The sequence below is a fragment of the Hermetia illucens genome, chromosome 4, assembly GCF_905115235.1.
Source record: "Hermetia illucens chromosome 4, iHerIll2.2.curated.20191125, whole genome shotgun sequence".
Classification (NCBI taxonomy): domain Eukaryota; kingdom Metazoa; phylum Arthropoda; class Insecta; order Diptera; family Stratiomyidae; genus Hermetia; species Hermetia illucens.
Window position 1 is genome coordinate 172,664,876 of NC_051852.1, and position 18,598 is coordinate 172,683,473.

General features: G+C 39.5%; 1 protein-coding gene across 1 annotated transcript in view; it reads left to right on the top strand.

The window, feature by feature from the left end:
• The window catches only part of LOC119655241 (hemicentin-1), a 199,375-nt gene that overhangs the window by 144,646 nt on the left and 36,131 nt on the right, over positions 1–18,598 (top strand). Inside the window, exons 9-12 of the mRNA XM_038061026.1 lie at positions 1,577–1,730; positions 7,310–7,819; positions 7,956–8,255; positions 8,917–9,296. Coding sequence (XP_037916954.1) covers positions 1,577–1,730; positions 7,310–7,819; positions 7,956–8,255; positions 8,917–9,296 — 1,344 coding nt within the window. The remainder of the gene's footprint in view (positions 1–1,576; positions 1,731–7,309; positions 7,820–7,955; positions 8,256–8,916; positions 9,297–18,598) is intronic.

Genomic DNA, 18,598 nt, shown 5'->3' on the forward strand with positions numbered 1-18,598 from the left:
AAGCCTTTATCTAATTTAAAAGCTGTAACTTTTAGATGTTAATCACACCAACATACTTCGTTGTGAATGATATTCAGTAGGTGTTCTCCGATCAATTATTACGTAGAATGTCGTTCTAATGAGTTTCATGCATTATACAGGGGGCACCATTTAAATTGAAGGGATGTTTTTTTAAAAAAAATATAAATAAAAGACCAAATATTTTCAATTTTTTTACGTAGTCATTTATTTTGCTTCAGGGAGATTTGTTTTAACTACTTTTTGAAGATGATATCGCGTAAATGTTGGCCTTTGGACTTGATGGACAAATTGGTCCTTTTTTCGGCGTTTTGCATCACTTTGGCCAACGTTTCAGGCGTAATGGCGGCGATTTCGTTTCGAATGTTGTCCTTCAGTTGAGCCAGAGTCTCAAGCTTTCCAGCGTATACTTTGGATTTTAAATAGCCCCACAAATAAAAGTCCGGTGGCGTTAAATCTGGAGAGCGCGGTGGCTAGTCAAAATCACCATTTTTCGATATTATGCGACCAGGAAACAATGGGCGCAATAAATCCATTGTAGCACGAGATGTATGGCGTGTGGCGCCATCTTGTTGGAACCAGAAGTCCTCCAGATCATTTTCACGAACAATCGGCATCATAAAATCGGTTATCATAGCTCGATAACGGTCGCCATTGACGGTTTCGGTAGCACCAGCACCATTTTCAAAAAAGTACGGCCCAATTGTTGCACAAATGCCGCACCAAACTGCGACTTTTTGTTCGTAAAGAGGCTTTTCATGAATTATTTGTGGGTTTTCAGTGGCATAGAATCGACACTTCTGTTTATTTACACCTCCAGATAATGAGAAATGTGCCTCATCCGACATAATGATTTTTTGCCAGAAATCACTTTGATTTCGAGCCATTTCCACAGCCCATTTGCCATAATTGACACGACGCACATAGTCGGCTGGGTTTAATTTGTGTGCCATTTGAATTTTGTACGGAAATAACTTCAAATCTATACGAATAATGCGTCTCAAAGTGGTTTCCGGGATGTTCAATTCCTTAGAACGGCGTTTGGTCGAAGTTGTTGGAGTGGCATCAACACTGGCTTGAACGAGCGCGATGTTTTCATCGGAGCGTGATGTGCGCATTCTGGATACGTGGCTGGCATCATTAAGATTGCCGTGATCAATAAACTTCGCGTAAAAACGTCGTATGGTAACGTCAGTCGGTGCAGTTTTCACTTTCTTTATTTTTCGATATTCACGTTGTGTTTGCACAATTGAGAAGTTATTTTGAATGTATAGCTGCACAATTTCAGCACGTTCTTTTGGAGTGTATCTGTCCATGGCGAAAAATCTCCTAAGACTGACGTTTGTAACGCGGTATTTGATTAGTCGATTTGACAGTTCTGTCAAAAGTTATAGTGTTGCCAGATGCCTTCAATTTAAATGGCGCCCCCCATATTAATTCTAAGCTACTGTCCCTGTTATATCCCAAAAATACTGCAACCTCAACTATATACACATACTAATTCTCGTACGTTAATTAGTGCAAAAATACTTGACTGTTAAAAGTATACTTTTTACAGGATAAACAGCTACATTCCTCACGTGGAATAATTATAGCCAACCAAACACTGGTCCTGCAGGGCATCACCAAGGCAACACATGGTCAATACTTATGCCGTGCAACAAACATACAAGGAACAGTAACGAGTAATGAAGTGTATTTGGACGTAAAATGTAAGTTACTTGAAGTAATTTAAAACATTATTTAGGCTTCATTGTTTCTAAAAATCGAATTTGAAAAGCTACATTCATGTAACAATATTTTCAATTTTTTCTTACATTGAAGTGTTATAAGTTTATATTAGATTTGATAGAGATAGAGGCCTATTGTACAATCTCCCCTTCAGACAATCACTAATATCCATGGTTGTAGGCAAGATTCGAACCTGGGGTCCACCTCAGCCACCCCAGTCATAGCATCATACAAATGTTTGTGTGACTCCTGTTCACTCTTTTGTGGAATATTCGGTATCATCACAGTCTAAGTTTTCAATGAGATTGTGTTTCGGTTTCCTTTTAAACGCACTTAATGATGTACATGTGATAAACATACGGCACCGGGAGAGCACAAACAAATCCGAGATTCGAGCCCGGGGTAGCAAAATCGAGAGTTTGGCGCACAAACATCGCACCCCGTAAAAAATTTGCCTACTTCATATACTAATATCTCCTCATATCTATTTTGTAAAAGAAAAGTCTACCAATAAAAAGTTATGTAGTAAGAAATATATTTACATATAGGAGAAATACAGCGCCCGACAAAAAAAGTTTGCAGTGCGACTGTGAAAGAAAATCGAAGTTATTTGAGTTTGTCACGAAACTAGAGAATAAAATTGTGCTTCATGTAATTGCATGTCAAGTTGATACCATTATATTTACACCGGCAGAAGTTCTATTCAAAGAATATGATGGAAAGAAAAATTCTTTATGGGGTTCAAATATGGACGGTTTCCAGGCCATGACGGTGACTTTATGCTAAGCTCCTCCTTCCAAGATAAACAATTTCAAACGGAAAAAATTTCGCTTGCTTATATTACGAGCTTCATTATATTACTTCATCAAAGTGCTCATCACTGTGCGAACGACGCAATCTTCGATAACTATTTTGTACTTTTCCGTGTTGACCGCAACCCTTGGAAACGAAAAACGACCAATTCCTTTGAATGTTATGCATCCCCACATCATTACTGAAAGAGAATGGCGTGCAGTTTGTACAACACACTAGGAGTCAAATTTCCCTCTTTTTCTTCCTTGCATTGGGGACGAAGTGTCAGAAACCAGCAAATTGAATTCCGACTCATCAAAGCTTGCCTCCAATCGTTCACAGTCCAATCATGTTGTTCAAATGCCCAATTCAGCCTTTTTTTCGAACATAGTTTTCCTTAAACTCCTTTTATTGCTGGTCTTCGAGATCTAAGTCCTTCATTCAATCGTCGCACAACCGTTCTCACACTAACTGACATATTTCCCCTTTCAAGCAATTTAGTGCATAATAGAAGAACAATTGCAAATTTATTTCGCAAGGATGCTTGCTATAATGACCGTCTGGACCGGGGACTAATCACCTGTTTACTCCCGTTTCCCATTCTCCCCCCCCCCCCCCCCCCCCACATCTTCTTTTTGTTCCAGCCTGTTATCTCTGGCTTAATTTTTCTTTAAAAGAATCGAATACTTGTCTCAGAGCAATTGACGTTCTTCCTATTCCTCTATTACCATCACCCTATTCAAGCAAAACAAATACGGGCATTTGCCTCAACCCTTAACCTTTTCTTTCCTGAAATTTTTTCCCACAAAATTAGAGGTTTCACTGTCTGCCCTTCCAAATCTCCAACAAACTGATGCTGAACTAAATCTGAATATGGGAATCAATTTATAACCCCACAAGACTAAATGTTCTCTAAACATAATTAAACAAGTAGAATCATAAAAGCATTGGGTGCGAATATTTGTTTGTCGGACATTGTGCATAATCGCTTTATCCAGCTTGTTTTTTTAGCATGAAAAAAAAAACAAAAACAAAAAGGAAAAACTAAATTGTTCTTTGAATGCCGAATAAGAATTTTTATTTTCCGGTCAAAGGGTAGTATAGGTCCCGGGGCGAAACGTGGATTGGTACCCACGATGGAGCATAAAACCTGGGAAATGCCTGCTGAACCAACACCAACAGCTCTACTACCAAACCCTATCTCCACCTCCACGTGGTGACCGCCGGGAGCTATTTCTTAACGAAAAGCTGCAGACGGAGAAGGATGAAGGCGAGTCTCCCGCGCCTAAAAACGGGACAAATTGTACCAACTGGTCCTCCAGGTTGGGGGTTGGGTAGGGCTGACAACCCTACACGGAAAACCAATGTTACGAAGCCACGAAAGGAGCCTCGGACAGAATGGATCTTACAACGACGAACCCGGCAACGACAACGGATTAACAATTTGCGCATTTTCTCATGGAACGTGCGCTCCTTGTACAGAGATAAAGCTGATGAGCAGCTAACCGATACACTGTCCCAATATAGGGCTGATGATTCCTCGAGAAGAGCCGCTACACCATATATTATGCCGGTCATCCAGTAAACCATGTGCTCGGAGTAGGTTTCTTAGTCAGCCAAAAAATGAAACCTGCTGTTATCGGCTTTTAAAACATAAGCGAACGGCTATCCACTCTACGCTTGCGAGGCAAGTTTAGAAATATAAGCCTCATAAACGTTCACGCCCCTACAGAGGAGACTGCAGAGTCGGAGAAGGATACCTTCTACGAGGCAGTAGAACGAACCCTCGAAGCCTGTCCCAGATATGATATCAAAATCATACTTGGGGATTTTGACAGCCAAGTAGGGAAGGAGCCAGTATTCAGGCGATACGTTGGCTCCCATAGCTTACATGAAGAAACAAATGATAACCGACTGCGGACGATTCAATTAGCAGGATCACACGAAATGGTTGTTGGAAGTACCTGGTTTCCGCGGAAAGCGATCCACAAACATACGTGGGCCTCTCCAGACGGTGCCACTTTCAACCAAATTGACCACGTGTTGATCGAACGCCGCCACCTCTCGACCTTGATGAATGTCAGAACATATAGGGGGGCCAATATAGGCTCTGATCACTGTCTCGTTGGCATGGTGCTCCGAGCTCGAATAACAATACCACCTAGAATCCCCTCTGACAATCAGGTGAGAGTGAACACTGAAGCCAGCCACAACACATTCCTCCGCGACACATATAAGAGGGAAATGGATGCCGCAATACCCGCAGTCAACAGAGGACCCGGAGATGAAGCATCAACAAATGATCTTCACAACCACCTGAAGAACGTTATCATGGATACGGCCACAAACATACTTGGCCCCTGCCGCCAAAAAAATCGGAACGGCTGGTTTAACGATGAATATAAGCTAGCAACGGAACGGAAGAATGCCGCATACCCAGTAATGTTGCATTCTCAAAGAACGCGGGCACGCGCAGAGACTTATCACGAACTCCGTCGAGGGGAGAAGCGACTTCACAGACGGAAAAAGGAAGCCTGGGAGAACCAACAAGTCGGTGAACTAGAAAAGTAGAGGGAGCAACCGCACCAGGCGCGGAAGTTTCACCAACAAGAAGCCTTATACACCTCGATGCTTATCCTGCCGAGACAAAGAGGGAAATCTGATTTCCGACAGAATGGGCATATTGGAGCGATAGGTTGAGTACTTTGATGAGTTACTGAACAACCAGAACATCGGCGAGTTGGAGGTCCCGCCAACTGAAGACGACGGACAAATACTGTCACCACCAAGTTTAAGAGAAACAGTCCGTGCAATTCATCGGCTAAAAAATCATAAGTCGCCAGGAGCCGATGGAATTACAGCCGAATTGGTTAAATATGGAGGCGACCAGTTACACCAAGTGGTTCATCAACTTGTGCTCAAGGTATGGGACAGCAAATCAATGCCTGACGATTGGCAACGAGGCATTATCTGTCTCATATATAAAAAGGGAGATATCATACAGTGCAGCAATTATAGAGGTATCACGTTGCTGAGTACCATCTATAAGATATTCTCCACTATCTTGCTAGGCCGGATAGCCCCATGCGCTCAGGACATCAGTGGCCCATACCAAAGAGGCTTCACTCCAGGCAAATCAGCAACAGATCAGAGTTGCTCTTTGCGGCAAGCGATGGAAAAACTGTTGGAATATGGACTACAGTTGCACCATCTATTCATCGACTTTAAAGCGGCCTATGATAGCATAGCCAGGGTAAAACTGTACACGGCCATGAGAGAATTCGGTATCCCGACGAAATTAATAAGACTGACTAGGCTGACCCTGACCAATGTGCGAGGCTAGATAAAAGCAGCAGGATCACTCTCAAGAACATTCGACATCAACAACGGTCTACGACAAGGAGATGCCCTATCATATGCCCTCTTTAACCTGGCCCTCGAGAAAGTGATTCGTGATGCTGATGTAAATGCAAGAGGTACGATCCTCTTTAAGTCTACTGGCCTATGCTGACGATATCGACATGATGGGAAGAACCATCCGAGATGTACAAACTGCCTTCATCCCGATCAAGCAGGCGGCAATCAGGGCGAGATCTTGGGCTGCACATCAATGAAGGCAAGACAAAATATATGGTGGCAACGTCAGCACCGAAGACGAATCAGCCAACAACATCAAACCGCACTGGTCAAACAGGAAGAATAAGGATAGGAGAATACAACTTTGAGACCGTTGATAATTTCTCCTATCATAACCGATAACACTTACGATGAGGAAATCCGCGCACGGTTGTTGTCAGCCAACAGAGCCTATTTTAGCTTACAAAAACTGTTCCGCTCGAAATGTCTCACCATAGGGTCAAAGCTCTTACTGTACAAGACTATGATCTTGCCAGTCCTCATGTATTCCTTGCAAACTTGGGTTTTTAGCAAGAAAAATTACGAACTCTTGGCCGCGTTCGAGAGAAGAATCCTCCGAAGAATTTTTGGCCCCCTACATGAGAATGGACGACTCCGTAGCCTACACAATGACGAAATCTATGAGCGATACCATGACCGTCAGGTTGTGGATAAAATCCGGGTCAATAGATTACGGTGGGCGGGTCACTTAATCCGTATGGATGAGGATGAGCCCACCCGGAAAGTCTATAAGGGCAATTATGGTAGAAAAAGAAAACGAGGCGTAGGTCAGGACGCCAGACAGCTTTTAGGGATATCGAATTGGTGAACCTCGGCGCAAAACCGGGATGTCTGGAGTTCCTTATAAAGGCAGGCCTAGACCGGATACCGGTTGTTGCGCCGTTGATGATGATGATTCGGCATTCAAAGAACAATTTAGTCTTATTTTGTTTTTTTTTCTTACTAAACAAACTAATTCTGTAAGCTTATATATCGATATCTTACGATAGCTCCATTATAAGCATTCGTATGCGTCTAGTTATAAAGATAGTTCAAGAGCTTCTCATATACTCTTCTATAATATTATTCACATCCCATGGTCAACCATATACATACATAGGTAGAATATATGAGCTGGCGATTTAAGCAGAGAAAAGCACACATGTCATAACTAACGGTGTAAGCTAATACAACTTGAAAGGAAGTATCTTCGCTACCTCCAAAATGAAAGTACTCCAGAGGATGAAAATGATATTTATAAGGACGACAATCGCTTCTTAGGAAAACTAAAAGTTTTGCGACCTCTCTTTATTTATTGTATCCTTCATAATACATATGTATATTGTAGCCTTTGTTTGTTCCCTGTCCACAGATCCACCAGTTTGTATGCCGGATTCTGTTATTATTCGAGCAGCACTGAAACAAACTGTAAACATAACATGTGAAGTTGATTCGAATCCTATGGCCAATTTAACATACAAATGGCACTTCAACAATTCCTTGGAGAAAATTGAAGAACTCCCATCTCCTGCATCAATTGTATTGCCAACTTCTGGACATCGCAGCAATTTCAAAATGTCCGAAGGGAAATGGACATATATGGATAGCACTGGAGATGATACCACAACTGAATTCAATCAAATTGAAAGTTTTCCACATTCTAGGATGGTCTATTCTAATGTCGTCTCACAGCAACATTTAGATAAGAATCGGAAACATCAGCAACGCCACAAAGATGGCGAAAGGCGAAGGGCTACCGCAGTTCCTAATAATGTTTATAGATACAAGGTCACAACATTTCAAGATTTTGGAACGGTATCATGCATTGCATCGAGTCCAATTGGGCATAGCCTTCCATGTCAATATCATATAGTGGCTGCAGGTAAATTTCGCATGTTATTTATTGTAATGGAGAGGAAACAAGATTAAAAATGAATGAAAATTGTTCCTTACTCATTTTTTTATTGACAATTTATGAACTTCAATAACTATTTATTTATTCCCGCAAAATAAAACAGAATTACCGGATCCAATTCGAAACTGTACGGCCTATAACGCAACCGCAAACTCCATACAAATATTTTGCATTCCGGGAAATGATGGCGGCATTCCACAGCATTTCCACGTAGAAGTTTATGATGAATTGAATCAGCAAGTCCTGTATAACACATCATACAAATATTCGGAATTCACGATAAAACGCTTGCCAAGTGATTCTGTGTTTGTTATTCGCGTGACTTCGTACAATTTACAAGGATTTAATACACGGGCGTTTCGTCTACGAGCGAAAACCCTGTCAGCGCCTCTTCTAAGAACAGGTTTGTATATGCATACTAAACGCATAAGTAAAATCTCAACAATCAAAACTTTATACCGAATTCGCATTTTGCTTATCAGTCTTTATTCAAATACCTACCAAAAGGCTGGCTCTTTGTCCTACCTTCTATCCTTAGGTATCCAGGTCGGGTCTTATCCACTAGATTCATCAAATAATACAATACCTTCGCGATTTTCCAATTTCTACGTAAACTTTAGAGAATACCCACTTTGAGGACCTTAAGCACGGTTCCTTCGTGATAGAAAGTACTATCACAGTACGCGGAATATGTGTAAATCTTTTGAAAAAAATTGTCTCTGCTTTGTTTTTGCCCAATCTACGTATACTTTTTCTGCTTCTTGAAGTTTCTCAGTAGAACGCAAATCATTGCTAATTATTCCAGCCCCTTTAATTTCCTATTTGGACTATTTTCGTCAATGGTTACCTGTTGTTAGATGTCGTTCATAAAATTACTTCCAGTCGAACTCACCCTTTACATTGTTGTTCAAACATTTATTCCAATTCCACCTTTGCGGTTAATGGCATATTACATTTTGGAGAAACGACAAATACCTAAACTGTTGCAGAAATAAACAATTTTCTACACACTGTATTCGTACTTAATTTAAGATGTTGGCATCGACGCCACTTTAATTTTGCAGCTTCATCGACAGCAGTTCTCGTTCAATTAACACCGCTTCTGGGAGCTCTTGTTGGAGTTGTGGTAACCTTACTCCTGGTGGCTGTTTGCATTGTAATTTTCATTAAATTCCGTACTAAACGTCGTTCTGGCAGCAGTGAGCCCGTTACAACCGAGACCGATAAAGGAAGTGCTGAACCCTTGAGTCGTAATATGGGAAGCCATTCAAGTTTGGAGGATAAAAACCCCGATGTTGTACCACAAGAGAATAGCGAAGACGAATACAATTTAGAAGAGAAGGCGTTCGATAGATTAAATATGGAATCACAAAGGATACTGTATACACCGCCTAGGCTCAACTCAACATCACCACCCCCACTGTCACCAGCATTTGCAAAGCAGGTAGGTGAAACGACCATATTTTCAAATAATATATTTTCAATGAAATTACCAAGAAAGCGCACATAATTCGCCCCAAGTTAAAGCCCGAATCCCCGTGAATGATTTAGTTTTAGAATTGGACTCTGAATTATTCCATGCCTCTTACCAATCACGATAGATCCATTTACTTTTGAAGTGTATTCCATTAAGAATAAATTTCATATATCTTTATACTGACATGTTGCTGTAAAAAAAAACATTTATGTAATTATGTAGGTCGGTGCTCCATAGACATAATGGGCCATAATATTTAGGAATAACTTGGCGTTTAAAAAAAGGTGTCCTTAAAGCAAAAAAAGCTGATCGAAGGGAAGGAAGTTACTTTCGGAATTTCATTATTAATTATCACCTGGATATCCATCATTTGAGATACAGAAAGAATGCATATACATATCTTAAGGGGTATTTACATAATCTTTTAAATTGTAGCGTCTGAAATATTCATATATAGTTGCCGGTTGACCCTGTAAGGGGCGTAGCCAGTTAACCATGCCTAGGCGCTATCCTAGCCGGTTCAGCGAAATGTGGTTCTAGGATCTAGAATATATCTTCCACTATTCTGTTTAGTATCATTTTAAAGATAATCAACTGGTGAAAATATGGTGTTCACAAAAATTATAATTTTTTAAAAGAAATGTGGTTTGAAAAATTTTAAAATACACTTAAATTAAATAATAATAATAATCGTTGGCACAACAATCCATATTGGATCAGGGCCTTGAAGTGTGTTAGAGCACTTCATTCGAGACCGTAACGGTACACTACAGAACACTGTAGGAGTCAATGTGGTCAGCATTACGCTCGCCCGAGATTATTACCCTGATTTGACTCAGGTACTCATTCACAGCTGAGTCGACTGGTATCCGACGTCAAATCACGATACAAATCCCACTAAATTAAATACTTGAATATAAGTGTAGGTGCAAGTATATTTTATCAAGGATCACGTCAGTGCGCCGTTTGAATTGGATACATTAGAAAAATGAGACATACCCGGAATTTTCAGTCATAGCACACAAAACTTAGAAATAAATAAATTTCCACACGTCGGCAATCTTGGGATAGTGGATTCATTTGCATATCACAGCTCACAATAACATTGTCACGCTCTCTCAAGATGTGACGTGCTCCGCCCTGCTACCTTGTAATAGACGGATATCCAACGTCTGCGCTCGAATGACATGGCGTAACGTCGCCAAACGATGCCTGAGGCAGATATAGATAGATTGATCTGACACCGATCAAAACGTCTATCTGCACAGGCTTTACCTAAAGCAGATATGTTACATATGCACCAGCCTGCTGTCTGCTGTAATCATCAAACAAAAGAGCTCGACTAGATTTTCAAACCAGGCATAACTTTTAGTATCGAGTGGAAGCTAGAGGACCTAGACCTTACACATGTACAATGTATATGTCACAAAGCGCAAAGAAAAATAAATATGATGCTGCACCTATACGAAATCTCAAAATACATCGCATCTCGATATCTGCTCAAATATAGTTAATAATGGTATATTACTATATTTTTGAAATTTACCAGAAAATCAATCTTAAGTTCATATTTCAAGCTGCAAGAAATAAATGTAATAATATAAGACATAATACTGGAAGCAAGAGGAGGAGGATTGATTTTGATGAGCTGATTGATAATATATTAATTGCATCTTGAATATTAGTATCTTGAAATTTGGAAATATACGCAGAAATAAATTTTTAGCTACTTGTGAATGGAATTATCTAAACTACACGTTCCCGGATACATCACATTCCACAAAAACGCGGGCAGAGGCACAACCATCCTAGTCAAATCGAGACTAAAAGCAAATATCATCCCATCTGATTTACTTGCATCAAACGGCCTGTTAGCAGTGATCAGACCTGTCAGGGGCAGCGGCGTCCTTCGCGTCCTTACCGGCTCCCATGAGGGTTGTCCTTCCTAGACGGCTTTATAATCTTGCCAAATTTCTTAGTCTGTGTCACTAGCTCCTCCTAAATGGCAGCTTATTCTAACCACCATACCCTCAGTCTGCACAAATGCAGATCCTTCAATCTGATAAACTGGGATGACTTTCAACGCGACCTGTCCAGGGCGTTGGGTCCGGCTTTACAGTTTCTTACCAGGGCAGAGGCAAAGCGTCAGACGCTGCCTCACCTCTACCCTGGGAGCAGCGTGACCGAAGCGGCTCGCTTATGTTAAGTGCTCTTTTATGTAATTCGCAGAACACAACATGACTACGAATTATATTTTTTTAAGCATTGCTACCAGGACAGAGGTGAGGCAGCGTCTGGCGACTTGCCTTTGCCCTGGTAAGAAACCGTAAAGCCGTCATCGCCTAACATTTTGAAGTTGGTGTGCTAAGTCCTAAACGAGGGGTCCGTGGAGCAAAAAAGAGGGAGTAAGTTGCTCCCCATTTGGTTCGGTCACACATCAAGTGGATTCGGACTTAGGACCCTACAATGCTATTCAGCAAATTTAATGGAGCTATTAAATCCCAACTGAATGCATCCTACAACAAACTTTTCAAGTCTCACAAACCTGCCCCCCAAATTTTCTGAATAATTAATCGACGGGCTGGAAGGAAAAAATCTTCTCTCAACGTCAATTACTTTCCGAAAAAAATAGAAAATCTCCAGTTCCACTCCCTTGAAGGAAAAATGTCCGGCTGCATAAATTATTTCTGCCACTTATTCAGAGCCAAATCGCCCGCGGACCATATCTGGAACTTGATATTCGCCACTACTGAGTTTGAGTTTGGAAGAGTCTTATCTTTGCCGATCGCCTGAAGGAAATGGGCTCATTCTCCTCGTCCTTTACCTTCAAAGAAAAAGTTGAACTTGTAATCATCCAGTATAACAATAAACAATCATTGGGTCCTGACGGTATCTCTAACTTCATCCTTCGGAAATGTGCTCCCAACATCAGTAAACGTCTCGTTAACCCTTTCAACAACTACCTGCGGGTGCTTCCCTGTATCCTGGAAATCAGCTCTCCTAATACCTATTGCTTAGAACGATAGCTCTGGTGATCTCAAAGATATGAGGCCTATCTCTCTTCTACCCAATATTGGAAAAATTTTCGAACGCATCGTACTATTCACCTCAACAGGCACTACTTTTCTATCATTCCAGTGAATCAATTCGACTTCGAAAACTTCAGATCCACCGAACAGAAAATCCTTTACCTGCAAGACCACATCCTCTCTGGAAAATAGAGAATGCACCGTAGCCTGCCCCTCTCCTTATTTAAGATACTTGTATGGTTCCTCTCCAACATAACACGTGCGCTTCAACAGAGTTCGCTCCATCCGCTTCCTCGTGGACTCAAGAGTCCCTCAAGGCTCCATCCTAACCCCCAAAGTTTTTAACATCTTCCTTCACAATATTCCCCTACCCCACCCCCACCCACCTCCCCGTAAACTTCTTCCCTATGCCAAGGGCGGCCCAGGCTGCACCACGCCCGGCCTCTCTCCCCAACGACGATGGTTCTCCTATGGTTTCCTAGCATGAGCTACCATGTCAACTAACGTAGCCGAAGCCTTTCCAAGCGTCGAAACTACAATCCTCAGGAAATGCATGGCCACATACAGAAGACCGAAAATAAAATTCCACAAAAATGTTACCCTATACGCCCTCTCTCCACCGTACCTCCACAGAGGCGAACCGCATCGGGCCAATGCTCTGGTAATCAATTCTCACGCCTAGTCTAGATTAAGCCAGTCGACTTCAATTGGCTTGTACAATAACCATTAACTTCTCTCCTGAATTAAGTTCATTCGTTATACCAATTAGACTTTTCAATCAAAGTTTTCTCAAGCCCCCAATCTCCTACATCTCCCCCCCCCGCCTTTAGTCATTGTCCTTGTACACGCTCAAATCGAGTTAAAGTTAGCCCTTTCTCGGATTGCAATTACCAACGACAAAGGACTGCGCTTTACTCTAATCCCCTTGCTGAATCCCGTCCACCGGTGCTTAAAAAGCCTCATATCCTCGTTTACCAGTACGAAGTACTCTTTATTTTGTTTTATGTTATACAATTATTTAGTAAAAAAATTTTTTAAATATTAGCTATGCGGTTTCGATCACAGGGTAGAGGCGATCTCATCAGACGCTGCGTCAGCGCCTCGAACCTGCGGAGCAGCGTGACCGAAAGTGGCAACAGGTGGCAATTCGCTCGCTTATATTTAATTCAAAACCCGCCAAGGGTATGAATTACAACGACCGAAATCGCATTTGTTAGAACCTACAACTGGTTTGAGCTAATAAAAATTAAACTTTTTGTTTTGGGATGGGTTTAGTGGCAAATTCTAAATTATTCGTAGATTTAAGCGTATGCTATATCAAACGAACAATGATATTCACCACTTTTTGCATTGCATCGGTTGTGCCGGATATTTCCGTAAGTTAGCATTAGATACTTTCTTAGTCACGCTTCCGCTTTCAAGTGAATATTTATATATACAACTTGAACCCCACATGAATTTCTTTTTCTTTGCTCAATAAATAAATCTGAATCTTAACAAAACTCTTAGTAACATGTACCTGATCCTCTTAGAGGGGAATTTCGTAGTTTCTAACTTGAAGTTTTTCTTTCTAGCTTGCAGATAATTAATTGCTGTAATTCCCTTGAGTATTTTTTCTTGATTTGCTCTGATCAATGCCCCTTCTCGACCTTATTGCTCAGTAAGATTTGTTTTTCGAAGAAATCTAGAGAGAAACATCCTGTCACAAGGTTTCACATGGACCGTTTTCGTAAATAAACATAACATGACACTTTTTGGAGATTTAAGTGAATTGAGGAGAATACGTACAGCATCTGCAGTAAATGTGCTGAAAGATAGATTGGTATTGTGTGAGAAACAACACCTCAGATACCGAGAAAACAACTTTCATTCAGAACAAAAAAAAACAATCTCTAATCTCCAAAATCACAACTTGTCAATATGAGAAAGCAATTAATCGCTTTATTTATTTATCTAGATTATACTGTAATAATGGAATTATTTCTCTGGAGATTTTTTTGTTTGTTTTGGAGAAAAACATCTTTTTAATTGTCTATTTAAATATTCTGGACCCATTTGCAACTCATTATTTCAGGCTATCATCAATTATTATTTTCCCCTTCTTAAGTTAAAATTGATTTCGATGATTCTGTTCCAGGTAGAAAATATTCTTATGTTATTCCTATGCAATCAGAAATAAAATATGAAAAACTGACGCCATCAAACAATAACAGAAAATAGTAACAGAAAGCAATGTTCCTTTCGTTAATGAAGAAATGCAGGAAATGAATTATTTGGAAATGTAACTCCATAAACAGCTTCATTATTTTCCTGGGTAACCCAAGCATTTGTTGGCACTCATCTTTCAATTCCTCCGGCAACTTGTTAACCGCATACAGAAACCACACACATACGTATTTACCATAGACACTCCGTTTCAAATTACTAGAATATCTGTTGTATAAACTGAAATCAAAAGAACGGGCAATTCCCATTAGGAAGTTCTGCTGCATTGCCGTCAATTAATAGAGTCTAGTCTAGACCTAAAGCAGCCACTCGTCTCTATTTATGGATTTTATTGGGATGTTTAGGAAAATGAAATTAGTGCTGCTTAGTGAATTGCTTCTTTGTCGTTCTAACCACAACCCCTTGCCTGATCATTAATACTCAGATAAGTCTATCGGAAGAAAACAAGAAAATATAATAGCTCTAATAAACTTGATGATAACGTGATGTTTGTTGCAATGCAAATGGAGGAGGATTAACTTCTTTTGTGTAATACATTTGACTATGTATTTGACACCCACCGCTATGTGTATCGGCCAGATTTTGGATCAAACACCTACAAAACCCCTTAAGGGGGTCATCCCGGGTGAAGGCCGTTTTTGGCTTTATTTAAAAATTTTTTGTGATGAACTGGAGAAAGATAAAAATACGGATTTTTCACCAGAGATTTATTAATATCTTGAGCGTGCATAGTAATTTTTCCATCCCGATCACATAGTTTGTTATTGAAATACGGAGCAATTTATACACCCACACCCACCCACATCTCCACAAAAAGGGGTTTTTCTGCTGCCACGCTAGAGGGCGCTCCGAACATCTTAAAGAAAAAAAGTAAACGGCATTTTAATGTACAGACTTAACTACAATCCGCAAACTAGGATTATTAAAAAATATTAAAAACTATAATAGATTTTTGGTGCCTTGTTAAACTTTTTTTTTCGAATTTTGGTGTTTTTTTACGGCTTTTTCAATGAATAAAAAAAAACTACTGAATGAATTGCAATTATCCTAGTTTGCGGACCGTAGAAATATGTTCTAAATAAGTCATGAAAATTTCAAAGAATTTCGTTTGATAGATTTTCGGCTATGGTGGCAGCCGATTTTCAACATGCGGATTCGAGAAAAACGTATTTAAAAAGTAGAATGCGATTTTTAGCCATAAAACCTTAACTGACCATTAATCTGCTATACCTAATCCATAAACCTTAGGTTTCTTGAAGAAACACATGTAAGACCTTGACTTCAATTCTTGTCCTTTTAGTCAAGTCATTCGAACGCCATTCGGACCGATAAATACGAACTTTATTACGGCGATCGACATAAATCTGGCATGTGACTTATCACGTGTTTAACACTATAATTTCCGAACGACTCCGAGTATCAAAAAATCACTTTGCCCATATATTCTATACTATATCTAGATACAATTGATGCCAAAAAAAATTCGATTCCGCGAATCCGACACACGGGATGACCCCCTTAAATTCATCCTTAGTAACATGCGTGTGCGTACCTTACTGTTTTGCATAAAAAACGCTCGACACTTAATGATTCAGTTAATTTTCGCTTATTTACCAAAATAAAATTTTAATTAAATTATTTCAAATTGATCAAGGTACTAGTACCGTGAAAAGTAATAAAAATAACACAAAATTCAAATTTGTATTTCTCAGTGATTTTATTACTGATGACAATGAAACTTTTTTTATAACCATCATTTTAGCCTTCAAGTGTCGTAAAAAAAAATTTTTGTTTTTTTACCATTTTTCAAAAACTTATAGAGGGTGCTGGAAGTTAGGCCCTCCAAAAATGGATCGTCCCATTGCGGACAGTTACTCTTGGAAATGACACATCCAAAGCAAAAAAAACAAAGAGTATGTTAAAAAGGAAGGTTTCTTACATAGCAATTTACCACCTTTTCTAAAAAATCAATGAAATATAAACAAGCCTTCAGGTATAAAGGATTTTGTGTTTCGCTATGTGAGGAACGAAAAGCGTATGACAATTCCCTGTGCATAGAGTTAAAAATTCAATTGCACTCTATTTATTAACGAGCCATTTATGCAAATAATAAGTGTCCTGCCTCACCTTAAGTCTGCACATTTTGGCTCCTTGTTCGTGCATCTTGCAATTTACCTTAAAACTAATATTAGTTTCATTCCGGTTTCAACTGCGAAAGCGACAAGTAGTTCATTTTGCAAGTGTTCAATTGTACGTACTTAAATTCTTATTTTAGTGTACCGTTACAAAGTGAATTCTTTTCATTTTTAATCAAAGATTTCACATTCTTCCGGAAAATAAGTTTATCTACAACTAATAAAAAAAGTGAGGTTGAATACAACCTCCCAGAAAACATGTTCCCAAGGGATAAGCTTAAAAGACGTAAACTGAACCCAAAAGCGGAAAAATTCAGCACGCCATCGATGCTCAAAGAACCTAGTACTAGTGAAAATTACTACAATGAATTAGCCGAACAAGACGAAAACATGGATGAAGGTGAACAAAGTGCAACCAGTGAAGCTCCTAACCCAGCTAGCTCGACTAAACAGATACTGAAGGTAAAAGTCCCACCTATAACGTTTCCTTCGCTTCCGCGTGAAAACATCATTAAAATAATGGGAAACCTTAAAATTGAGGATTTTAACATTAAATTGATGTCTATCGGGCAAAGACTTTTGCTTAACAATATGGCTGATTATTCTAAAACCTACGATTATTTAAAAGCAATTAACGCTCACTTCTTCACTCATTGCCGAGCCGACGAAAGACCAGTTAAAATCATTTTATCGGGACTGCATAAAATGCCGCCCAATGAATTGAAATATCTGCTTATAAACGAATATCAGTTGGCAGTACTTGACGTGAAGCAGTTCGACACTGATAAAGCAGGTCGGTTTAACTCATACTATCTTATTTTCTTCGAACGAGGCACAAAGCTCAGTAAATTACGAATGATCAAGTCTATATATCATACTATGGTATATTGGAACTATCACTCACGCAGAAAATCTGGCCCAACTCAATGTCGTAACTGCCAGCTTTACGGTCACGGATCATCTCATTGCCATTTACCACCTAAATGTCTTATCTGCAGTGGCGATCACTTAGTCTCAGAGTGCGAGGTTAAGGAAACTGAATCGAATCGAGTACAGTGTGCGAATTGTAAGCAACAACATTTGGCAGACGAATATGACTGTCCTAAGCGAAAAGAATACATTGCGTTAAAAAATCGAATTTCTAACCGATCGCAACCGAATAAACGACAACCAGGTGCTGATTATAATCTCTCGCAAGCTAATTTTCCACAGTTAGTATCTACAGCTGTAGCTCCTCATAATCGATCAAATCAAATTTCTAGACCCTTGCCTTCATATAGTAGTGTAGTTAGAAATAATCTGAACTCAAATCGTAACAATGCTAGCATCAATGTACAAACAGACTTATTTTCTCCTCAAGAAATAATGGAGCTTACTAACGAATTAATTGTAAAACTTGCACAGTGTAATTCCACAGCTGATCAATTTAATGTTATTGTCGACTTATCAGTAAAATTCCTGTACGGTTAATGTCTTCACTAAAATTGGTATACTGGAATGCACAAAGCATCAAAAACAAATTATTTGAAACTATGGATTTCATAGATTCTATTAAAACTGATATTTTTGTAGTTACAGAGTCTTGGCTAAAAGCAAAAGATAAGTTCTTTCATTTAAATTACTTAGTATACAGAAAAGATAGAGAAGGTGCAACTGGTGGTGGCGTCGCGATTTGTCTTAGGAAAAATATTAAGCATTCCGTTGTACCAGATATTAAGACTCAAATAATCGAGACAATATCAATCAAAATCGAGGGCTGCGGAGTGATAGTTACTGCTGTCTACTTTCCAGGAACAAGATTAAATGCTGATAAATTTAAAATGTTTGAAAATGATATTAAACTATTAACATCCAAGAACAATTATATCATTTGTGGTGA